Source organism: Felis catus, chromosome D1 (genome assembly GCF_018350175.1).
Source record: "Felis catus isolate Fca126 chromosome D1, F.catus_Fca126_mat1.0, whole genome shotgun sequence".
Taxonomy (NCBI): Eukaryota; Metazoa; Chordata; class Mammalia; order Carnivora; family Felidae; genus Felis; species Felis catus.
In genome coordinates, this window is record NC_058377.1 from 56634072 (window position 1) to 56659215 (window position 25144).

At 48.9% G+C, this 25144-nt stretch overlaps 1 protein-coding gene and 1 long non-coding RNA gene across 2 annotated transcripts in view; one reads left to right on the top strand and one right to left on the bottom strand.

The window, feature by feature from the left end:
• The window catches only part of MAP6 (microtubule associated protein 6), a 74979-nt gene that overhangs the window by 40497 nt on the left and 9338 nt on the right, over nt 1-25144 (top strand). The window contains exons 2-3 of the mRNA XM_011286628.3: nt 11795-12008; nt 14000-14196. Coding sequence (XP_011284930.2) covers nt 11795-12008; nt 14000-14196 — 411 coding nt within the window. The remainder of the gene's footprint in view (nt 1-11794; nt 12009-13999; nt 14197-25144) is intronic.
• Nucleotides 6386-9355, bottom strand: LOC109491958. Its single transcript, XR_002736214.2, has 2 exons — nt 8944-9355; nt 6386-8106 (listed from the first exon to the last, which is right to left on the bottom strand). It is a non-coding gene; the product is annotated as an uncharacterized LOC109491958 (long non-coding RNA).

Consider the following 25144-nt stretch of genomic DNA (forward strand, 5'->3'; position numbering starts at 1 on the left):
TTTAGAATGTTCCATCCCTTGTGTTCATTTACCATCAGCCCACCCTCCTACCTGAGGCCTAGGCAGTCACGGATCTTCCTGTTTCTACAATGTGCCTCTTCTAGAAATTGTATAAAAATGGAATCATATACTATGTAGTGTCTTCTGTCTGACTTCTTTGATTTAGCCTGATGTTTTTGAGATTCATCCGATTTGGTTCATTCCTTTTTACTGCTGAGTAAATCCATTGTGTGGATCTACCCACTTTCTTTGTTCACTCATTAGTTCATGAAAATCTGGGTTATTTCCAGCGTTTTGGCTCCCATGAATAATGCTGTTACCAACATTGAGCTATAAGTTGTTTGTAGATGTATATTTTCATTTCTCTTTGGTATTTAGGAGTAGAACTGCTGGGTCATGTTGTAAGTGTATGGTTGGCTTAAAAATAATTTTTCCCCAATGTGGCTATTCTGTTTTACATTCCCATCAGCAATGTAGGAGAGATCAATTGCTCCACATTGCTGCCAACATTTAGCATTGTCAGTGTTCTTTATTTTAGCCATTTTCGTGAGTATGTGGTGGTATCTTAGTGGGATTTTAATCTGTGCTTCCCTAATGACTAGTGGTGTTGACAATCTTTAGTAAAGTGTCTATTAATATTTTTCCCATTTTTAAACTGGATTGTTTGCTTTATCATTGAGTTTTAAGAGATGTTTATATATTCTGCATACAAATAGTTTATCAGACATATGTTTTGCAAATATTTTCTCTCGGACCGTGGCTTGTCTTTACCTTGTCTGAATGGTATCTTTGGAAGAGTAAAAAGTGTAATTTTGATTAACCTAATTTTATCTTTTTTTTTCTTTTATTGCTTTGGAGTTTTGTATCGTATCTAAGAAATCTTTGCTTACTCCAAGACCACAAAGATTTTCTTCTATTTCTTCTCTTAGAAGTTGCATGGTTTTAGGGTTTACATTTAGGTCTGTAGTCCAGTTCTAGTTAACTTTTTTGTGTATGGTGTAAGATAGTAATTGAGATTCATTTTCTTTTCACACGGACATCCAATTTTCTCAGCACATTTGTTGGAAAGATTATCATTTTCCCTATTGAATTACTTTAACACATTTTTCAAAAATAAATAAACCACGTATGTGAGCAGTGGTATGATGGTAAATGTTTCACTAACATTCTGGAAAAAAGGAGGAGCCTGATTTATAGCGTTGGTCAATTTCCTGATATGACTCTTCACATGGCTGATTTCAAGCTACCAGTAGTATAATAATCAGCTGACCCAATTACTAAAAAATTTGACAATTAGTTCTGTGAACCAATATAAGCCAGTTTCAACACACTACTGTATGCAAAAATATGAATGATCTGTTTTGTTCTTGTGTCTGTCTTTATGGAGTCACATATTGTTTACTGTAGCTTTTGAAATCAGGTAGTGTAAATCCTCAGACTGTTTCTCTTTCTCAAAATTGTGTTGGCAATTCTAGATCTCTTGTGCTTTCATATGACTTTTAAGATTAGCTTGTCATTGTCTACAAAAATTTCTGTTGAGATTTTGGTAAGGACTGCTTTGAATATATAGATCTGTTTCTAGAATTGCTACCTTAACAATATTGAATCTTCCAATTTATGGATATGGTATATGTCTTCCTTTAGGTCTTTAATTCCTCTTAGCAATGTTATGTAGTTTTCAGTTACGGGCATTGTGCTTCTTTTGTTGAACTTGTTCGTATTTTATTCTTTCTGATGCTATTATGAATGGATTTTGATTTTTTTAAATATTTCTGATGTCTGTTACTAATCTAAAGAAATAGAATTAATTTTTGTATATTGATTGAGTATCCAGCAACCTTGCCAAACTCACTAGTACTAGTTCTAGTACTTTTTGTAGATTCCTGGGGATTTTCTAAGTCCAAGTTCATATTGTATATAAATAATGACAGATTTACTTCTTCTTTCTAATCTCTATATAAATAATGACAGATGTACTTCTTTCTTCTTCTTGCTTTATTATATTGGCTGTATACAATGTTGGATAGAAGTGACAGTAGTGGACATCCTTGCCTTGTTCCTGATCTTTAGAGGAAAGCATTCAGTCTTTCACTATTGAGTATGATGTTATTTATAGAGTTTTTGTAGATGCTATCTGTTAGGTTGAGGAAGTTCTCTTCTCTTCCTACTTTGCTGAGCTTGTTCTTAATCATCAAAAAGTGTTAGATTTTATCAAATGGTTTTTCTGTGTCTATTAAGATAATCATGTGGTTTCTGTCCTTTAGTCTATGAAAATGGTATATTACATTAACTGACTTGGGGGTATTAAACCAACCTTACATTCCTGGGATAAACCTCACTTGTTCGTGGGGGATTGTTTTAAATGTTTATTTATTTATTTTGGGGGGGGGGGAAGAAAACACACAGTGGGGGAGGGGAAGAGAGAGAGGGAGAGAGTTTCCCAAGTAGGCTCCATGCTGACAGGCTCCATCCCATGAACCGTGAGATCATGACCTGAGCTTAGATCAAGTCAAATGCTTAACTGACTGAACCATCCAGGCACCCCTCATTCATTCATGGAGTTTGCACATTTTTATATATTGCTGAATTTGATTTCCTGACTTTTTGTTAAGAGTTTCAATATTTGTATTTCATGAGGAATGTTGGCCTGTAGTTTTCTTGCAATGTCTTTGACTGGCTTGGTGTCAGAAAAATACCTGGTATTCCCCATCTTAAAATGAGTTGGGAAGTGTTCTCTTTTCTTCTCTTTTTTACAAGAGGTTGTTAGGATTGGTATTTACTTTTTCCTTAATGTTATATATAATTCACCAGTGAAACCATCTGGGGCTAGATTTTCTTTGTGGAAAGATTTTAAATTACTAAGTCAGTTTCTTTACTTGATACATATTTATTCAGTTTTTCTATTTCTTTTTTAGTCAGTTTTGTAATTTGCATCTTTCTAAGAATTTGTCCATTTCATCTTTATCATCAAATGTATTGACATGAAGTTGTTCCTAATATTCCCTTATAATTGAGCTACATTTTATTTTAAATTTTCTTTTTTTTTTTCAACGTTTATTTATTTTTGGGATAGAGAGAGACAGAGCATGAACGGGGGAGGGGCAGAGAGAGGGAGACACAGAATCGGAAACAGCTCCAGGCTCTGAGCCATCAGCCCAGAGCCTGACGCGGGGCTCGAACTCACGGACCGCGAGATCGTGACCTGGCTGAAGTCGGACGCTTAACCGACTGCGCCACCCAGGCGCCCCTGAGCTACATTTTAAAGAGTAAATTAGCATGTGTCTCAAGTCATAAAGTGTTTTCTTCAGCACCAGCTGTATTTGTTGTAAAGATATTTACTAAGTACTTCCTATGCACCAAACAAAAAATGAGGAAACTTAAATTTATTGAACACTTCACTAGATGTAGCATACATTGTCCCTGGCACTGTGCGGAGCTCATCTCATAGGAGTGTACTCCCGGAATTCTAGGTCTACCCGCAGAAGGAGACAGCACTCTCTCCTCCCACCTTTCACAACACACTCTCAGTGTTTCCATTTCCTGTCTAAGGAACCATCTTTCTGCAATTAATGGACACAGATCTTTGGGGACCCAACTAACCAGAGGAATTCAGCCTTCCCTTTTCAACCTCAACTGGATAGCTCTGTGGTCTCGTCACACAACCACCCCAGAATTCCTATGACTAAAAAACTCAGATAATAATGGGGAATTGGAGGGCGGGGCAGAGTGAGGAGGGAGTCATTGTGATTTTCCTATAAGCTCTCTTCTAGCTCTCCTTTTTTTTCTGCCTGGGTGTATTTGAATGTGTACTTATTTTAACTACCACACTCCCTCCCTCTCATCCTCCACCTGCCGGCTGTAGTTTTCTTATTTTGCACTCTTTTTCTTCCATGCAGTTTCTAGCATAGCGCCTAGTAAGTATGGCAATGTAAATCAATTCGTGTAGAAACGCATTGACTCCTAATTGAGCAGTTTTTATTTTTAGCTATCTGTCCTCGTAATTCTATACATGTTATACACATGGGTTTTCTTTGTGTGAGACGCTATCTCCCAGGTGCACAGGGACTTTGAGCTGCGTGCAGCCTATGACAGGACTCAACGGTTACCTGCGGAATCTCCATTTGCCTAATGAGGGACCCCAAGCCCTGACACTCATCATTGCCAACAGCCTCATGTCAGATCTTTCCATGTAAGGGAAAGGATGGATTCTTTTCCACTCATTCTCTATTCACATTAGACTAGCTTTAAACTTTTCTTTACATCGAGACGTCTATTTGCATTTAAGTGAATGCTTTCCTCATTTTAAGAAACCATTCTATATGGGGTGCATGTGTTTACTGGATATTAATGGATAAGAGGTGAGGTCCTAAATGATTAGAACATTGGCATTCTAACATTCCCTTTTCTCCCTTTCACACAAAAGAAGCTGAAAGATACATGCAAGCGGATACACAGGCAAGGATCACAAAGCTCGTCTCTTGACCGGGTCATTTCTGCCAGGGAGAAACTATCTTCCATTTTCCTCTGAAAAGAGAGACAAGCTACTCCAGGCCCCCTGCAACCCTCTAGGCTCAGGTGTTCTTTTCTTTGTAATCTGTAGATCCTACTTCCTTGACCCAGCTCCTGACAATAGCTTGGCAACCGACAGCATTCGCTGTCTCCATGAGATTTCATGAAAGAGCCTGCTTCCTTTCTTCGAGAACCCTTTAATATAACAAATGTAGGCACGATTTTTGAACAGAGACTTCATACGTTTCCATGACAACGTAAATTACCTGTGAGAATCTGTAGGAAAGGTTTTAGTCCATCAAGGCTTAAAGGCACGGTTTTCTTTCTTCATAAAGCAGTCGAGGAATGTTGTTGAAAATTTTGTTGTCAGGAGGATGGGGAGAGAATTTTATTTCCCAAGAACCCAGATACATAATAAATCTGGGCCTTGTGGGCGCAGACGTGGAATTTATATTTGAGTGTAGCTGGCAGTAATCCATTATTCTAAGTCCCTGCTTTTCTCAAGAAGTGCTTTGTACCAATTAACACATGTAGATATTCTCCTCGGCACTCGAATTATTCCTTGTACAATTCTGTTTCATCGTTTCTTATAAATGGTGGGCTTTTTCAAATCAGAAATGAAAGAGCAGCCCCTCTTCTCTTCTCTGGCAACACTTTCTCTCCGAGGCCAAACCCTGTCTCCATTCTCCTGACGCCCGCCCTCCTCCCTCTCCTGGGGCCTGGCTTCATCAATCACCCAGCTCCCCGCCCATCTTCAGTCTCCCCCCTATAATTGCCCTTTCAGTATCTCCCCTTGAATCACGGCAAGAAAATGTGCATACGTGGGACAAGTCCTTAAGAAGCGAACATCTGTGTACGACAGACAGTCGCTATTGGAGATTTAATTAATCAGGCATTCACTGAATGCGACTTTGTTCGAGTCTAATGCGAAATGCATTCAGAAACAAACCTGGCATCGGAAGCTGCTGCCCAAACTGTGCCCTCTCCTGGGACCGGAATGTTGACCGCAGCGGCCAGGAATACGACAATAGGGACAGACATTTGACTGTGTGATTATTTGTGTCTCCCCACCTGACCACCAGTTCAGAAGAGGCACTTGCTGCCTCTGCCTGTTCACATTATGTTGCTAGCTCTGGGCCCGGAATGTAGAAGATACCCACTGATTTTTCTCGAACAAACAACTCTGTAAGGAAAACCAAATACGTGGACTGTACGGGTTATCCACCATGGGCTTTGCAGTTCTGATACACACGGACAGGGCCCCTCCAGTGAATACATTCACACTGAACCTCACATCGACCCTGTGAGGTAGGTCTTGTATCAGTCCTTTCCAAAGGAGCTCACTGCGGTTCAGAGCAGGTGAGGGCCTGGCCCAAGGATTAGAGCCAGGATCGAGCCTGGGTTTATCTCATTCCAGAGCCTGTGCCATCGCCAGTGAACCATTTTCTCTGTTCTGACCCGGGCTCTATGCTGCTTATCACCTTGTTAACCTCTCTGCCTGCACCTCCCTGAGACCTGAATGTGCTGTGCGCTCTGAGACATCACTTTCTCCTGAGGGCCTGTGTTTTCCCTTCTGGCCCCAAGGCAGGTGCAGCATTATCAGCTCCCTTGCAGCTGAGGCTTTGCCACCTTCTAGTGAAGGCTGCAGTATGGTCCCTCTCAGTTTCTTACAACCAGATCATGACCTTTTGTTCACTCGGTGCCACAGTTCTGCTGGGAACTTGAACTTCCTGTGCTCCGCTCACACCGGTACCTTCTGCCTTGCCGAAATGAAGCGTGGGTGTTTTAAACCCCTGTTAATGAGAGGCAGAATTTCTAACAGGGGTCTGCATTAGGATCTATTGCTATGTAACAAATTACTCCAAAACTTAACACCTCAGGCCAACAAATGTTTATTATCTCCCACAGCTTCGGAGGGTCAGAAATCCAGGAATGGCTTAGCCGGTGGTCTCTCCCTATGTCATCTGATGTCATCCTTGCCTGAGGCTGAGGATCCACTTCTAAGGTGGTTCACTTGCAAGGCTTTTAGCAGGAGGCCTCAGTTCCCAGCCACGCAGGCCTCTCCATAAGGGTTGATTGAGTATCCCCAGGTCAGGGCAGCTTTCTGTCCTCAGTGTGAAGGTTCCACAAGCAAACAAGCCAGGGGCTGCAATGCCCGCAACGGTCTCAGAAGCTACATACCGACACTTCCACCATACTCTGTGTTGAAAGTGAGTCACTAAGTCCAATCACATTCAAGGGAAGGGGAATTAGGGACCCCTAAAGGAGGAGTGTCCAAGAATTTGTGGACATACGGTGAGAAGTGATATGGATGCCAGATGCCATGAGATGCTTGTGTAGCAACTTTGTGCCCTGTCTGTGGCCGGGGCAGCCTGGGGACTTCCTGTTTAGCCATTCACATGGGTGAGTGAGGTGAAGGCTGCATTTCGAATCGCTGGCCCAGGCACAGTGAGCATTACACAGGTGCAAAACGACGGTCCTGATCCTTAATACCTGTACATTCTGGGTAGGAAGAAAGCCATCTACACAGGTAACCTCCTCTGAGAGCACGGTGAGTGCTACAGAGGGACGAAGGTCGGAGAAGAACAAGCTCGAAGCAATGGCGGGGCAGGTGAAGACCCCTAGAGGGGAGGGCACCCGAGCCTGGCATGGATGATCGTGTGGTATTTCAGTAGCTGGAGGCATGCAGGGAAGAGCAGACCGGGGACGGGAACAGCATGGGCAAAACTTCAGTGGTGGGAAGGTGCAGTGTGTGTTTGGGGAAGGGCAGCATGGTGTTCTCATTGGCAAAATCAGTGATAGTGCCTGCGACCCGGGGCTGATGCTGCTACATCCGGTGATTTGTTTCAAGAGCTTTGCACAGCGCCTGGTGCCCAGAAAGTTCTCGCTAAATGATGACGTGAATGACTGACACAGAGGAAGACGTTAGGCTGGAAAAGTAACGTGGGGCCAAGTCACAGGGCCGTGCGTGTCGTCCTGAGGAATCACAGCACGAGGAGGCTAGAAGGGGCCTTAGTTCGGACTATTTTTGGTCCCGTAGCAACTGGGATCTGCTGCGTGTTAGTGGGAGAGTAGCATGCTCATGGCTGAGCTAGAGGAAGACCTCTCCCATGGCATGTGCCGGATGATTCAGAGTGGGGTGGGGGACCGAGACTCTGGTGCTGTGATCCTGATGCCGTGGTCCAGGGAGAGGAGGCACTGAGGGCTGAAGTGAGATGGTGCGTGGGGACTGGCTAGGAGGAGGTGAAGGTAGGGTATTTGTTGACTCCTTTAAAAACTTTGCCTGGTCAGCAAGCTGCTTTAGCAGTTGCTCTGAACGCAAGTAAGCACCTGTTTAAAGGTCCTGTGGGAACAGCCTAGGAACATCCTGTCCACCAAGTCTCCATGAGATGGCTCACCTTGGGTCTGCCTTTGCCATTCCTTGGTGGAGGGTTGGGGGCTGGCCCTGGTTTCTCTCCACAAATTTTCCCAGCACACAGGGGCCATCAGAGGAGTCCTTTGAACCCAAACTTGAACATACTGATTGGGCCTCCTTGTCTGTGTAGCTTACCCACTCACAGAGGGATGGACAGCATGGTCTCAAACCCTTCTCTGCCCCTGCAGGGATTGTGCAGGGGAGAAATCATGCATCAAGCTTCAAATGATCCGCTGGGGAGGGGACAGTGGGCCCTTGGCAATGCAGTTGGAAATCCTGTCCCCATGACTTCCCCACATCATGATCCAGGAGGAGCCATAGCATGAGGAACATCTCTGGGATGCCAGGGACAGTAGCCTGCAGATGTGGGACCCTCCCAGTATGCTCAGAGCCTCAGGCTGGGGCATCCAGACTGGCCGAAGGGCATTGCTGTCTTGTGATGGCTGCCTGAAGGGTTATACACCCACCCCAAGTGTGGGATGGTGGAAGGGGTGGGGGCTTTGAGTCAGACAGACTCATAGTTCAATAACTGCTTACTGGTTTGGCAAGTCTCTACACCTATCTGTGCTCAGATTCCTCATATATAACATGGGGCTAATAACGGTGACCTCATAGAGATATTAAAAGGGTAAAAGGTTGGGTCCACAGAGGGTTCAAACTAAAAGAAGTAGTGTCGGGCAAGTGTTAGCAAACTTTTCCTCCCCTTTCCTGCCCCCTGATTCTGACTCTCTGAGCCTTGGTTACCTTCTTTTGGTAGTTTTAGAGATCTAAAACCACCTCCTCTCAAAGTTGTTGTAAGGGTTATAGAGAAAAATACCAAAACCAGACCAAAACCACCCTCCAGCTTATAAAAGGTGACTAATGAATGGTAGCTAATTCTGTTTTCATGACATATGATTACTTATTCCACGTGGCTGGGGAAAGTTTTGTGGAGAGTTCAACGAAAGTTCTGAGTAACAGAATTTGGGCTTCAACCTAACAGTCGATCGTAATCACAGTAAACTTATCATAGGACTTACCAACACGGCCTCATGGGAAGATTAGTTATTTAAGGTCAGGGTTATTAGTTATTTAAGGTCAGGATACGTCCCACGAGGACGTATCCCGTGGATAATGCGCGCAGTGAGACACTTGCCAGCCCACAGGGGCCACTGCAGAGATACAGAAAGCTGCAGAGGCTGGCCTGGGAGAAATGATCCGGAAACTGTTTTTAGGGCCAGCGTGTACCTATCTCAGTCCTAATTCTGGAAGCAGGCAGGGGCAAGAGTGGAGAACTCCAGGTTCTGCCATCATGTATTCAGGAACCGGGTTGTTACTTGTGAGCCTTGTATGAGGGGCTTCGGTGGTTCTTGAGTTCTGAAGGCTGGGAGGAAGGAGGGACAGCCTGGAGCCTTAGACAGGTCCTGGGTGGCCACGCCCCCCACTGTGACCCGGGGCCAGCTCTAGGCCGGTGTGGAGAGCCAGAATGACTCAGAAGTCAGGTCATAGTAACTGCTTGAGCCAATGGAGGTGTAAAAGGGAGGAGGAGAGGACAGAAAAGGAGATAAAGCAGCCTTGATGCCGGACCACATGGGTGCCATTAACGCAGTCAGGCGGGTCTCAACCTTCCAAGTCCCCTTCTCCTCCCGCGTTCTCCGTCTCAGTGGGCAGCACCTGCCACCCACAGACCAAAATCCTGGAGTCTCCAGGTTTCTCTCTGACCCTGGCCTCCCACAGCTCAGCCACTCTCAAGTCCCGCCCATTTCCCTCTTGGCCCAGAGCCACTCTCTGTCCCCACTGCCACTGTCCTGGTTCAGGGCTCGGCTTTCCTCCTGGCTCACTGCACAGTCTCCCGCCTGGCCTCCCGACTCCCCTCTCCCCGTCTGTCTGCCATTCACGCTGCTGCCAAAGTTCTCTCTCCCCAGACTGATCTGGCCACATTCATCTTTGGCTTGGAGTCATTTGGCAATTTCTTGTTACAGTCCAGACCATCCCCTCAGCATGGCTGGCAGGACCTCAGGATCTGTCCAGCCTCTTGTGCTCTTCCCCACAAGCTTCAACTCAACCACCCGAACTGCCTGCAGGTCCCCATCAAGGACCGTGTCTCAGCAGCCTCTTTGTGTACCCCTCGTTCTGCCCAGAACCCTGGCTGGCTCCCTGCCCCGTCTCTGATTCCGCTCCAGAACCAACATCCCCGACTCCCTCCCAGGCCGGCATAGGTGAAGCTCACCATTCCCCCCTTTCATGGCTCTTTTCTTATTGTCCTGGAGTAACCTCACTCCCTCTGCCTCCCACATCTCGAGCCCAGAGCCTGTTCTTAACGCAGTTTGGCCTCCACAGAGCTCAGCATCTTGTCAGACAGACCTTGGGCAGTCAGTAAATGTTTTGTGAATGAGTGAATGAATGAGAGAAGGAAATCGACCGATGAGGGAATGAAGGAGACAATTTGGCAGAGGAGACAAGATGGTTTGGGTTGAGTTTGAGTTGGTGGGGCCTCCAGGTGGGGGTCCCAGCTGCAGTGGAAAGGCGAGTCTGAAGCTTGGGGGAGGGTCTCTTAAGAAAGTCAGCTCACAAGCGAGCCAATTCCCTTCAAGAGGTCCAATGACCAGCAAGTGGCTCAGTGTTCCCAAACCTGCTTTATGGACTCAGGGAGCCTCCGAGCTTGGAGGACATCATAAAGACATTGTCTGGTCTGAGTCTTTTCTTGACAAGTGAGGGAACTAAGGCTCAGAGAGGGGAGAAGCCGGCTCCGCCGCTCTTTAGAGGCGGTGCTAGGACCCATGTGTCTTCACCATAGTCTCAGCTCTTTCTGCCATCCCCTGTGGCCTCCTGTTTGTGCTGCCCATCTCTGAGCCCCGAAGCAGGGCATTATCAGTGAGGGTGAGGAGGCAGCTGCAAGAACCTAACCACAGATATTCACACCCCAACCCTTCCTCTCCTACAACACAGCTTCTCACGGCCCCAGATGAGAACAGACCCAACAAATGTCACGCACTCAACAGACCAGAGGGACCCTGTGGCCTCCAACAGCAGCATGTGTTTTACCCTGTTTTTGGACATTGTCCCCAGCTAGTCTCCAGCCCTATAACAGATGAGAAATAACTGATTCGAATCCACAGGATTCTCACAGAAAAAGTAAGAAAATCGGTCCACGTCCACACTGACTCGGATGGTGGTCATCATAGGGTCAGGGCCAATAGCCATTCACACCGGAGCACGTGAAGACTCTCCCGCACACACACACCCCAACACGAGTCCTAACAGTGACATCCGAAGTATGTTCAGTGCATTGTTTATTTGTGATCTGCAAGCATTTAGACATTCCATAAGTATTTTCATCCACAGTGATTAAGATTATTACATTTCTGGCAGTATAAGAAGTGAGCCCCCTGCTCTCAAGGGGAGGAATTATCCTTGAGGGTTCTGGCTAACAAAAGGTCTCCCTCATGACAAGGCAGGGAAGGGGACTGGCATGCGGCCTTGGCCACATTGTCTCATTTTCATGTTCTTGACCTCACACACAGCAGGCATTCAATCATATAGTTAAGCCCATGCGTGACTGAATGGATTGCGTGTTTTCAGACTCGTTTTGGATATTGCAAAAACGGGGCCCAAAGATTACAACTGCCTATCCCTGGTCACACAGTGGTAGCTGGGAACCTGAGCTCCTTCTTCCCACAATGGCTATTCCCACAGCCCGCATTAACTTGACTGGGAGGAAAACACGCACTTGCCCGTGAGCAAAGGGTGACTTTAACCGCTCAGCCACACCTCCGTCTGCCCCACAGGCACTAATCGAGAGCTCGTGGTGTTTGCAGCCCCGGACGGACGGGGAGCCCTGCTTCCCGGCAGATAATGTTTAATGTCACTTATGCTTTCTTTGATTCACAGAAATGAATTCCGAGCATGGACGGACATCAAGCCTGTGAAACCAATAAAGGCCAAGCCCCAGTATAAGCCTCCAGATGACAAGATGGCTCATGAGACCAGCTACAGTGCCCAGTTCAAAGGGGAGGCCAATAAGCCAACGCCAGCCGACAATAAGGTGATTGATCGCAGAAGAATACGCAGCCTCTACAGTGAACCTTTCAAGGAACCCCCAAAGGTGAGACAGATCTTGTGGGGGAACCCCTCAGCACAACCTAGAACGGAGGGGCTCATTGCAGCAGAGCGTGAGGGCAGGCTCCTGCAGACCCTGGCCCAGTCCCTAAGGGCTCCTGGAAAACCCCTCCTCTTCTCCGTAGCACACAGGCACTAAGGAACCTTTGCTAAATTCAAAGGGAATGTTCAAAGGAACAGTGCCTAAAGTAAAACAGCTTGAAGACTGGCAGGTTTCCAGAGAACCAGCTTCGGCTTTTGAGAAGCACCCCGCTCCAAAAAAGTGGCCGAAAATCCCACCTGAGCCCTAAAGCCCTCCCTGTCTTAAAAATCCCTTCAGGGGCTTTTGCGAGAAGAGCTGGCCATTAGAGGTATCTCTCCTGGCTTCCTCCCCGCCCTGCCCCCGCCACATCCTCCGCTCCAGTCCCTGGACGCTTCCTCACTCCTCTTCATCCTTTTCCTCCGTAAACACTATCCAGCGCCAGTTCTTAGTCAAGGCACACCTGTCACATCAGCTGCAAGATGTGTTCCGGGTAATTTGTTACTATAATAAACAGTTGGCAAGTGATTTACAGTTCTAAGTAACTTGCAGTGGATTCAGGGGTTTCCGTGTAATAACACGACTTTGCCTTATTTGCATCCAGTGCACACCCCTGAGGGGGAGAGCCAAGTTGGAGACACAGCTGGAAGCAGGAATCCGATTTGCCAGAGCTGGTTCTGTGCTATCAAGCCACGTGGAATCGTGCAAATACCTGCTCCCCTATCTATAATAGCAGGACAAGTGTGAGATCCTTTCCTCTGCTTTTGTCTGAAAGTCTCGCACTGAAACAGAGTTTCCTATGTGGCCCAGGACTGATTTGTAGGTAAAGTAGCTGATCAACCCAGTCTGCCTGGACTCCTCCAGCTGTAGCACTGAAAGTTCCACGTTCCATGAAGGCCCTCAGTCCCAGGCAAACCAGGATGGTTGGTTACGTTCTGTGCAGGTTCCGTGGACCTCACTGAGGAAATCCCAGTGAACCCCAACATCATCTCTGTCCATCATCCATAGATGACATGGGGCCCAGGACGTAGGGCTGGCTTTGCACCAAAGAAGACTCAAAGGGGAGGAAGGAGGGAAGATTGGGGCATAGGGAACCCAGAGGTGGAGGGCATATGGAGGGACCAGACAGAGCGGGCCCAGAGTTCTGGGGGTAAAAGAGGGCCAGGCCATCGCCCGGGAGTGGGGTCAGAGCTAGAGGAAGGGTTTCGGGGAGAGCGGATGGGCCGGAATGGCGGCTCTGGGGAGAATAGTCTGGGGAGCCAGCAGGAGAGGAAGAGTGCTGTGCTGAAGGCCTCGCTGAGATGAGATGTGGTTTCTTCACATGAGCTGGCCGCCCTGGAGACAGAAGCAGAGGAGAGGCTGGCTTATGCCAGAATCTCTGCGTCTTCTATCAGCTAAGGTTCACTTCTTATTAATACCCGTCCACCACGGCTGGGCCACAGCCCTACTCCCCGCCACCTCTGCAGTCTGGGCCTCCGGTGTTGGAGAGCCTCGCTCGTGGCAGAGAAGAGAGCATTGGGAAGCACGGGCTGCCCCTCTGGTTTCTGTCGGAGGTGACCCACATCACTTCTGCTCACATGTCATTGACGGAAACAAATCATAGGCCTGCCTGAGTTGAACAGGGTGACGAGGTATAATCTTCCCTTCGGGAGGGACGGCAGCAGATGTTGCAAAACAGTAACATCGTCCACCACCAGGGTGGTTCAGTGGTGACAGCCACCATGCCGGAGAGCCACTGAGCGTGTGGCCACAGCCACTGACCAGCCGGTTTACGCGGGAGAAGCCAAATGACTTACCGCCACTGAAAATACGTTATGCCCTGCGCTCCCTCAACGCCCAGTGTTGTCGTTAGAGTTACTGTTTGGCTAATCGTGTCTTCTCTCTAACTTCTCTCTCTCTCGCTCCCTCCCCTTTTGTGTTTCTGTATTTGCGGTCTGTCTGTCTGTCTCTCCGAGCAGGTGGAAAAACCTAGCGTTCAGAGTTCCAAACCAAAAAAGACCTCAGCAAGCCATAAGCCCCCGCGGAAGGCCAAAGACAAGCAGGTGGTGTCGGGCCGGGCTTCCAAGAAAAAGAGCACAGAGGGTGCCAGTGCCCCCCAGCCTGATGACAAGGAGCAAAGTAAAGAGATGAACAATAAACTGGCTGAGGCTAAAGAGTAAATTTCACTGCACTTTCCTTTTATCCTTCTTCCCTTTTTTTCTTTTCTTTTTTTTTTTTTTTTTCCTTTTTTAACCAACCAACAAAAAAGGCCACAAAATTGATTAGAGGCTTCTCATCTGCCTTGGTCCCGAGTGTTCCGGGAGCTCTTTGGTTTGGTTTCTTTCAGTGGAGGGATGCCGTTTCAAAGACCTCGCGGCATGCCTCCTCTCCAAATCTAGACGGGCCGGGCTGAGTGCGGCGCGGGTGTCCGCGCCGTGGGGGGCCCCCGGAACACCAGGGACCCCGGGAAGCGCTGCTCACTGGTTGTGCCTCCCACGGCAAGTGAGAGCGCTCGCTGGTGAGGGGGGCAGGCAGGCCTTAGCATGCAGAGGCAGTTCCGAGTGCCTGGACGTCTTCTGGCCACACTTGGGAATGCCTGTAGGGTGTCCTCCCCCTGTTCTCCCCCAAGGCCCGTGTCAGCGATCGGTTCTGAACTTGAGGTGAATGTGTTCTTTTCCAAACTTCGGAGGGTTATCATGTGCTTTAGAAGCTCAACTTGGGCTTCAGCGATGGACAACGTTTGTGGCCAGATTTAAAAAGCAAAAAAACCTCGGCCTTAACGTCCGTACAATGAATCGTGTCTGTTAAGTTTAAGTAACTCTTTTCATAGAATTTTCTGTTAGAAACGCGCGACTCCATTTAGTTTCCTATCAGTGGGCTTTCCGTTGGATGCCAAGTAATAGATATGCCACTGATGACTCAGACCAGGCCAGGGTGAAAAGGTTAGGTGTTTTAGGTACGTTCTAGACATCACAGGAAGATGAAGAAGTTGAGAGGAGAGTATTCTCCCCCGTTTACCCTCAGCCTATCCAGTGTTACCAATTTTGCAGAGCAACTGGTTACAGATGACTGAGGAAGGAAGTTCAGGGTGTAGGGTAGTGTGTTTAGAACATGGCTTCCTTGCTTCTGAGAAACACAAGGTTGGAAGTAGACGTAGTGACACATGTGGTGATGTTCACTCTCCCTTCCCAAACCCGTGTTTGCTCTGTTCCTCGGAGAGGACAGAGGCTGCTGAGCTTCGGGTTAGAGGAAATTTCTGTGACTTAGCTGAAGATTAGGAGAGTTCCCTAGTAAGTGATTAGCAAGCATTTTAACCTCACTGATGAATGAAAGCAGCTCTCACCGTATCGTGTTTTGCGTGTCTGTGTGGCCAACGCCCCCCCCCCCAGTGGGGTGGCAAGTGGCACCTTAGTTGTGCTAGAGTTGTATCGTAGGCATTAGTCAGAGACTTGTGAAAAGACCCCCAGTGCTCACGGGGGAACCCAAAATACCTACCGGAAAAATTGCATTCCCAAACCTTGCGACGTGTACATCGCTCGGTACGCTTTCTTTCTCCCGTCCTTGAAATCCTGACCGTCGCCGGCACCGCGACACGGCTGGGCCTTCGTCCGGTGCCCAGCCGCTGCTGTGTAAGGACGGCGGTGGCGGTGGAGAGTGGGGCCGCGCCAATCCCTTTCAGTCCGTGTGGTGTGGAGGAAGCGGGGCCTCCCCCAGTCCTCTCCGGTTCTGACCATTCAAGCAGCAGAGTCACTGTTTACCCCATCTTGTCGGGCACTTGGGCTGGCTGAGACGTCTTTCGCAAATTCGTCAAGTGTGTGCTGTTGTTAAGAGAACAGGATTCTTAGAAATGAAGCGCTCGGCCAGGCCCACCGTCACCTTCCTTTCTATCTCAAGGCGTGGAACTGAGATGTTTTGAAGAAGGTAGAGACCGTTAGCGAGTTTCAGTGTTCACGCATCCCAGATTTGGATGCCTGTCTGGAAAAGACCAGAGCAGATCTCAGTGTTGATTCTAGCTATCTGCTAGCTAATCTTAACATTAACCGGAGAGCTCTAGCAGTGTGATCGTAACTTGACCCAGAGAATTTTGCCAACGTGTGTTTGTTCGCTCAAGATCTGGCATTCGTCAGGCGTGTCGATGTTAGCCGCAATTTGAATTTCTCCAGAGAACTGTCATATGTGTTTTACAGATCAAGTCAGACTTTACGATGCACAGAGGAACGTTCATTCCACGTTCTCGTCCTGAACGCCTGTGAGCCAGGCACCGTGTTAGGCACCCCGGCTACTCTACATAAATCTGTCCCCACAGCAGCACAACCATATGATGTGATCTCGGTGCCTGATGCGAGTTTCTTTGCCCAAATTGTAGCTTCCCACCCACTTTGCAGCCCCAGGGACTGAATTTCCTACCCTGCCCCACCTACGGCTTTAGATGCAACCTGTATCATGTCTTTTCAACCCTTCCGCCCCCTCCCCCCCACCCCCACACCCCCCACCCCCGCCCCCGCCGCTGTCTTTTTAACTCCTGCGATTGAGAAAACCCTGTTTGTAGTTCACTTTGACTCTTGAATGTGTCCCTTCACGGCCAGAAACTTCCTTTGATTTCTACTGTTTACAAATAAAACTCAGCCAATCTCATTCTGTATCCCAAACATACTGGTTGAAACTGACACTGGTTTCACAAACAGTATTTTGGTTTTGCCTTTCTGAAGATGACCAAGCTTCCGATGCCTGGCTGTCCACTTTTGTATATCTCCCTGCCGATTCCCCAACTCCCCTGGCAAGAGAGCAAGGCCCGAAGCATTCCCACTGCCTGCTTTGCTTGCCTGCAAAAACAATGCCTAAGGCTGTGCGCTGGCTCCTCCAAGTTTTTCCTTATCTGCTGGTGCTTCCAACCTGTCCATTATACCTTTGCCTCTCCAAGGCAGACAGGAAGTGTCTAATTACGATTTTGTGGCCTGGGTTTTGTTGCATACCACAGATTGTCTATGTAACGTGTAACGCACACCTCTCTTGGTGCTATTCCATTCCTGCTGTTAGTAAGAAAATGACAAAAAATATTCATGTATAGCCAATTGATTGTGACGTGCTTGTGGTCTGTGCTTGCTCAGAAACAAACAAACAAACAAACGGTTTTTTTTCCGATTATAAATAAATGCTAAAGACGAACACCACTTTCTTGATCTTATTTCCTTGGTAAGGCCCAGCTGAGTAGGTGAAGGAGCCAGCCTTTGCCATTTGAGCCACTCTCCACGAGGTGAGCTGTGCCCTGCAGTTGTTCTGGGGTTCTCCATAATGCAGCTTGACTCTTTTAGATTGCCTCTCAGATACTAATTGCAAGCAGTCAGAGCTAAGTGTTGGGAAAGGCGAAGATGGACCGAGAGACCCACTGGCCAACAAGGTAGTGTAACGTTTTGATCCCGTGTTGCTGGGGATTGAGTGAGCGCCTGCACCCAGCACCGTGTCGCCACATGGGGAGGCTGGGCCCTGATTCTCCACCCCCCTTCCCGTCCACCCGGAGGACTGTCGGTTCTGGCTTTTTCTCCTCCCAAGAGATGGCAGGGACGCCTTCACTTAATCATTCCGTCTGGTCTGGTCATTGTGAAGGTTCTACCCTCCGGGGGCTGGCTCACTGTGTGGGTTATGGGGCGACGGTCTTGTTTGTGCCTAACATGGGAGGGTGGAAACAGCTGTAAGAGAGATCCAAATAAGGTAACAACGGACCAGGTAGCTGGTTGCTCCTGTGAAGGGCAAGTGTCTTAGTACCAGGGGTGGGGAATCAGAAGGCTTCATGGGGGAGGGAACCTCGGAGAACGGGTGGGATGTGGGTGTGCAGGGCGCGTGGGGTAGGCCCACAGGCAGGAGAGCATATCTGGGAGGGAACCTCAGAGTTAGGGCCAGGTTTAACCACTGGAATATCCTTCTGCTGCAGTGGGAGACAGAAGGTTATATGCTTTTTGTGTGGGATCCCACTTCCTTTTACTAACGTATGTCGATTGAATACCTATCATGTGCCAGGCACTTTGCTGGGCACTAGGGAACCAGGATGACTGAGACCCCACCTCTGGTCACTGTGGGCCAGGAAGGAGGAGCCCATTCTAGCTGGTTCCATGGATCAGGGAGAACTTCAGTGGATGAGCGGGTGATGACCAGGTGAACAGAGTCTGGGGTGGCCAAGGCATGCCAGACAGAAGGAGCCGCGAGAGCGAAAGTGTGGAGGGGTCCAATACCAGGTGAGCTCAGGGCCTGGGGGAGCAGTTCACTCAGGGAGGGTCAAGGCAAGGGCTGGAAAGTCATGGAAAGGCCTGGCGCCATGGGAATGGGCGGTTACTAACTGGGATCTCCATTCCATACACCCAGACTGCACCCCCTGACCTTTGCATGCTCCCTGCCATCATGCTTCTTGCCCTTACCCACATATGGGGCGACAGCCACAGGTCCTCTCTTGCTTTAGGCTAGGAGCTCTAGGCTGGGACTTTTATTCTAATGCTGGTCCCCAATTTTGGGGCTTTGGGGAGGAGCCATGGTGGGGCTCGATCAAGGGTCATATATATATGAAAACCCACTATCTATTTGTTTTCCAGATGAACAGGAAACACCCCACCCACCTGCCTGCTTTTGTGTAAGGCAGAAAACGCAAAATTCTGTACAATGAATGAAACATACATGAAAGTATATTATTCAGCTCTTTTTTGATCAGTTAATTGCCTCGACCAAAACCAGGGATTGAGAGAGGTAGAAAGAAAGACAGGCGTAAAACAAAGAGGTAGAAATAGAGGCCAAGAGGGAAAAAGACCCACAGAGAAACACATATGTGGCGACACCCATAGTAAGCGGAGAAAAGTTGAGGTGTACTCAGAATCAGACAGAGGTCATGAATCAGGCAACTGAGGAGGCAGCGGGGTGGAGAGCCTTGCTGGCTTCATCTGTGTGACCAGAGGTCTGGCCTCCACCAGAGCCTCGGCCTGTGGTTCCCTGCATGCTCCCCGATGCCACCCAAAGCCCAGGAGGCAAATCTATAACCTGTAACTAGTGTCGCTTCCCCCAAACAGCTAACAAACAGAATTAAAACCAGCCTGCTAGTTTTAAAATAGGTCATTGCTGCTAAATTAGTTATAAGTGTATTTTAATTCTTCCTTGCAGTTTGTGAGTTCTTAGTGAAACCCATCCCTCATTTTTTTGTGGGTTTTTTTTTTTCACTAGGGTTTAAAATTTATAACCTGCTTCTCATAGATTAGGGCAGTGTTAAGTCTCACTTCACCAAGGTATGAACTCCCTTAATGTGGCATCGTGGTTTCAAGGTCCTTTTACTGCTAAAATGTCTTAGAGCGGTTTACCTTCTCAGGACCACAGGTATAAAAGCTTTCTTGCAGCGTGTAGCCTGTGGACCATCTACTGGTAAGGCAGGACCCTACCCCAGCTCCACCTGAGGCCACCGAGACAGGAAAGGCAGCTGTTTCAAAACAATGGCACGAGACCTTTCTTAGACTCCACTCTTGCCGAAGCAGACACAGAGCCCGAAGCTGCTTCATCCCGCTGGCCTCTGAGGCACTGATCCTCATGACACCCAGACCATCTAGAATGCCTATAACAGAATCCGCATCACCGCATACCTTATCGTGTGAGCCGGTTGACGCTGGCCGTGACTTGGGCCTCTACAAGTCAGTGCCAGCTGTACAACCCCGCGTCACTCCCTGAGCGCTCTTGGCCTCGCTGTCCGCCTCTGAAAATGGGGACACTGACACCCACCTCAGGGGAGAGGAGCCAGGGTGAAATGACACGATGGCCATAGGGAACCCCCAATGGACACTAACTACAGGTCATTTCAGGCCCTCCCCCTTCCTTTTACAGTGCTTGATGGTCTGTGTTCACTAGCTTCCTGATAGAGAGTTAGCTTTAGGTCATCTCAGACAATGCGTGAGGTCGATTGAGGCAAACACTGATTAAGAAAAATGCTTTTAAAGAATTCTGGCTGTCGAATCACCTGGAGTCCACAGACCTAAACAATAATATCTTAACAATTTGTATGTATTGTCTGCCCACAAAGCATTTCTTTCTGTGCCGTTCTGTCGACCCCTCCTAATCCGGAGCAAGTGTCTGTGCCAGGTAACAGAGAAGGAGGCTCAGAGAGGAGGGGGCGCCTGGATGGAGCCCAGGGCTTCTGCCCCGCAGTGCAGGCTGCGTCTCTCCTTCCCCTGAGGGAGGCTGGGGCTGGCCCGAAGTGAATCAGGCTTCAGTCATCAAGCTGGATTCTTTTAAATTTTTTTTAATGTTTATTTTTATTTCTGAGACAGAGAGAGACAGATCATGAATGGGGGAGGGTCAGAGAGAGAGGGAGACACAGAATCCAAAACAGGCTCCAGGCTCCGAGCTGTCAGCACAGAGCCCGACGCGGGCCTCGAACTCACGGACCGTGAGATCATGACCTGAGCCAAAGTCAGACGCTTAACCGACTGAGCCACCCAGGCGCCCCAAGCTGGACTCTTAAATAAAACTACACCCACACCTCACAGTTGCCGCAGTCTGGTCAGGCCACTGCAGGGCCTCCCGCAGGCTTCCCTAGAATCTTTAAATCTTGGGACCCAGATGCAAATGTTGGGGGGGGGGTGCGGATTAAGATTTGATCAGGTCTCCCCACACAACTGGCTCAAACATCCTGACTGAACTGGCCAACTGCCTCAGCCAGATGTAAAGGTTTATCTCCCTGGGGTACTAAATGAACTGGGTAACTAAATTGCATGGTTATTGAACACAGAATGATCCAGCAAATTTTTCTTTCTGAAGAACTATAGTTGGTAATAGAGATACTGAGATAAAACTGGCATCCGCTACCTGAGGCATTGGGTCAGAGACCACTATTCTGTGCTTTTAATTTCCAACAGTAGACCTGAGCTTAACTCTCTGCCCCTTGTCCTCATATAAATGGTCCTTAATTGCTGGTTAACTTTGACATTGTCTGCAACTAACTATCTCAACCCAGGCATCTTATCTGGGGCCCAGGGAGTTTCAGATGCTGAGATAAATAAATTCCTGCCATGGCTACTGGTTTAAGTTGCCGGAGGGATCTTTAGAACATGCAAATCTGACCATGTCACACCCTGCCTTCAACCATCCGTGGGCTCCTTGGGGCCCGCAGAAGCTTATTGTCCCCTCGGTGCACCATGCTGCTTCTCACCTCCATGCCTTTACCCACGCCGCCCCACCTGCTCCGATTTTCCTTCTCCTGCTTCTCCACCTGGCTAACTCATCCTTCGAGACTCTGCTCAGGGGACCGCTCCAGGAAGCCCTTCCCGCACCTCCCACGCTGGCTGGGTAAGACGCTCCCTGTGTGTGTCTTCATCACAGAACTCACCACGTGTACTGTGCTGCCTGCTCATGTGTGTGTCCCCTGCGCTGGACTGTGCTCCCCCCGGGGCCGGGACCAGCTCCTTCTGTTCACCTGTGTAGCCTTAGCTGCTGGCCCAATGCCTACCTCAGAGAACGTCTTCTAAGTTGTTTGTTGAATGAATAATGAGTGAGCGAATGAATGATGATTTTCACCATCTGCCTCCCTATTCACCACGGTGCCCCCACAAGGCTTTATTCTGCCTAATAACTGCCTCTGCTCACATGAAAAGAGTGGTTTCAAGAGAGGTCACAGCACAGATCACGGAGCAGTCAATGGCTGCTTTTGTAACGGCCAGCCTACCTCTGTACGTTACGTAGCCACTTTTTCTAAACAGGCCTGACTTCAAAAAATCATAGACTCTTGGTTAGAGGGTAATCTTAAGAGGCTGGCTAATCCCACCCCCTGCCCGGTGCAGAGCTGAGGGGATGTCTTAGGAGTCAGGGCTGGGAGTTAGAGCCAACAGGCCTGGTTTTAAATCCAAGCTCTACTGTTTACTAGCTGTGTGACCTTGGCTGAGTGTCTTAATTTCTTTGAGCCCCAGAGAGATAAGTGTAATACAAGTATCCATCACTATCCAAATCTGTTTGGTTCCCAAATCTAAAAAGTAGAAGTTTGGTCAGCAAGGGACATAGTTGTTCTTCTTTCTTTTTTTTTTTTTTTTTAAGCTTATCCATTTTTGAGAGAGAGAGAGAGAGGACAAGTGGGGGAGGGCAGAGAGAGGGAGACACAGAATCAGAAGCAGGCTCTAGGCTCCGAGCTGTCAGCACAGAGCCCTGCATGGAGCTTAAACCCACGAACCTTGAGATCATGACCTGAGCCGAAGTCAGTTGCTTAACTGACTGAGCCACCCAAGCGCCCCAGAAAGGGACATAGTTTTATTTGAATCTTTTGGTTCCAGAGTTTGGGATAGCAGGTGGTAAGAGTTCTAACAGCTGGCAATACCTGCTTCTGATCCACAGAACTGTCTCTTGTGAGGGCCCAGTGAAGATGCATGTGAAAGTCCTCTGTCAACAGCAAAGCGGAACACCCTTCTGCTTTGTCAATAGTTCATTTTCTGGATGGTTTCGCTTCCCAGTCACTTCCCTGTGACTGTGACTTACCACCCTTGGTCCCAACGATGTGGTGGCTGGAGCGAGCTGTGGTAAATCCCTCTGTCACACCATAGCCTGAGACAGAGCCCACCTAGTGCTGGTTCTTGCTGCCCTCTTCCCATCCCCAGCCCTTCCCGGGCCCCTCCTCTCTGAACTCCCCATGAAATCACCCGGTATAGACTCCGTTTCCGAAATTACATGTTCATTTTAATTGAGCCCCTCTGGACACACGGAACCAATTTTGATTAATTGCTCAAGATCTCAGCCTTTGCTTTAGATGGGGTGGGAAGAAAGGACAAAAATTGATTTGCAAGTTCCCAGGAGTACAGAACTAGACCGGAACTGAGCCTTTGTCTGGTTGCCTTAGTTTAACACTTTACATTTTTAAAAAGGGTCATTAGCAGGATTATCAGGCTCTTGGCAACCCCTTTGAGACCATCAGCTATGCGCTTGACTTTGCCTTCTTGGTGCTAAAACAACCGAGGATGTTTTTTTAAATACTTATCATACAACTGGGGAGTTATTTAATTTTTCGTAGCAGGTTATCTCTAGAAAAGATATTTAGCAGCAAAAAGGAAAACGCCACCACCACAGGGCAGAAAACCCAGCCATCTAGCGCCCCAGGGGCAGCCATCTCCCTACGCTTCATAAACACAGACCTGCCCACAGGGAACCTGGAGTCAGGCTCCACTTCTGTAAAATGCAGAGTGGGCACAGCTCAGGGAAGGAAAAGAAAGTGTATTTGGCTTTCATACCTTGGTCCTCACTGAATCCTCACAGAAGGCTCGAGAGGTTGGAGGTCTTCTACAGACAAAGAAATCAAGACTTCGCTTAAGTAACAGAGTCACACGACTTGTAAGTGGTGAGCCAGGATCTGGAGCCAAGTTTGGGTTACTAACGCCCCCCCCCTCTTCGTCCAGCACTCGGGACCACTTCTGGGATTTCGGTTGGGAAGATGTGCGTCCTCCTAAAATAGCAGCCTCCTCATCCTGTCCTTTCCCTGCTCCAAATCCTTCAGTGACTCTAGGTACTCTTGTCATCTGCGGAAAAGGAGTCAGATAAAGGCCACGGATGTTGCGATCAGCACGGTCACGACCCCCTCCCCACCTCCTGCCTGGCGACCCCCCACCCCCACCCAGAACAAAGCCTTGTGGTGGCAGCAGTTTCCCTAGCTGTGGTCCTAACTGTTCCCCCTGTGCTGATGTGCCACATCTGGGTGCATTCTGTGTGGCTCCAGGCTGGTAGACGGATTGGCAGCCGTACAGGTATGGGCGTAGATGGGCACTCTTAGACCAGGATGCTGCTGCTTTCTGGGACTGTCTTCTTTGCCAGGGTCTGCTGAGTATCAGGCAGTAAGCCCAGGGGAGTGGTTGTGTCGGGGAGGCAGGAAGGGCCGAGGTGAAGGGGGACCGGTGGCTGGGGGCCTGGCCCCCAAGAGGGGCAACTTTCTTAGGCGATGCAGTTGGGAGCTTGGAGCTGGGGGACCCGCAGAGGTCAGTGGCTCCCGCCTCCCGCACCAGGCAGAACCAGTCAGGGTCATCTCCAGCCAGACCCTGCTTAGACCTCGGCAGAAGAATTGGGAATCTCTCCAGTTGGAGTCTCGCTCCTCAGGGATATTGTTGGAGAGAGGAAAGAGCTTGACTCAAAAGTCTGTCCTCCTTGGTTGAGGTCTTGACATAGCCACAAACTTACCCTGCGATCTTAGGCAACACACTTCCCCTTTCTGAGCTTCATTTCCACCTACAGCTGGAAAATGGGGGTGGGGGGGTGGGACAGGGGACGCCCCCCTCATGCCTCGCAGCTGCCTGGCCGGCAGGGCTGCTCCGAGAATAGTGTGCCATGTTGTATGCCCTACTAGAAGCCCGTGAAGAATGGAAGGACAAAAAGGTATTAAGGCAGTTAAAAATAAGACATGATTTGCGTGCCATGGAAATGTGGCTGTTAGAATTTGATCTTGTTTGAGTGGTGTTTACAACATCTCACTCCTACTCCTACTATGTGCCCCGTCTGCCCCATGCCAGAGCTCCCCGGTTCTCGCTTCGGCGGCTTGGCACGCAGTAGGCATTTATTAAATGTTCGCAGAAGGAAGGAGGGAAGAAAGAGGGGGGGAGGGGAAAAGGAGAGAGGGAGGGAGGGAGGGAAGGTGAGAAAGGAAAAGAGAGGTGAAGCTGATGCTGGTCTGTGGTCTCGCCCCAGCCTGGAGAGGCAGCTGTAAAGCAGTCGGTAGAGCCTCTGATGGGGCTGCTGTGAGCAGGGAGGCTCTGTGGCCACATGGGAGGAGTACCGACCCCTGCAGGTGGAGGGCTCCACTGAGGAAGTGACTCTGGAACTGAATCTCTACTCCTGGAGGAGGAGAAGAGGGGGTTACCGGACAGACGGAGAGGGGTGGTGGTGGCCCGCAGGGCGCACGTGGCCAAGAGAAAGCTAAAGCAGCCGAGGGCTGTGTAGATGGAGGTACAGACTCTGGGGCAGAGGCGGTGCCTCCTGCTTGGAGACACCTGCACTAGCATTTTCAGTTCTGGGGGGGTCACACTTTCCGAAGGACGGAGCGGGGGGCGACCTAGCTGTGCTATGAGGAGAGCAGTCAGGACAGCGAGGGCTCCGGAAACCAAATATCTGAGTCGTGATCGGTGTCTGTTGCCCAGAGA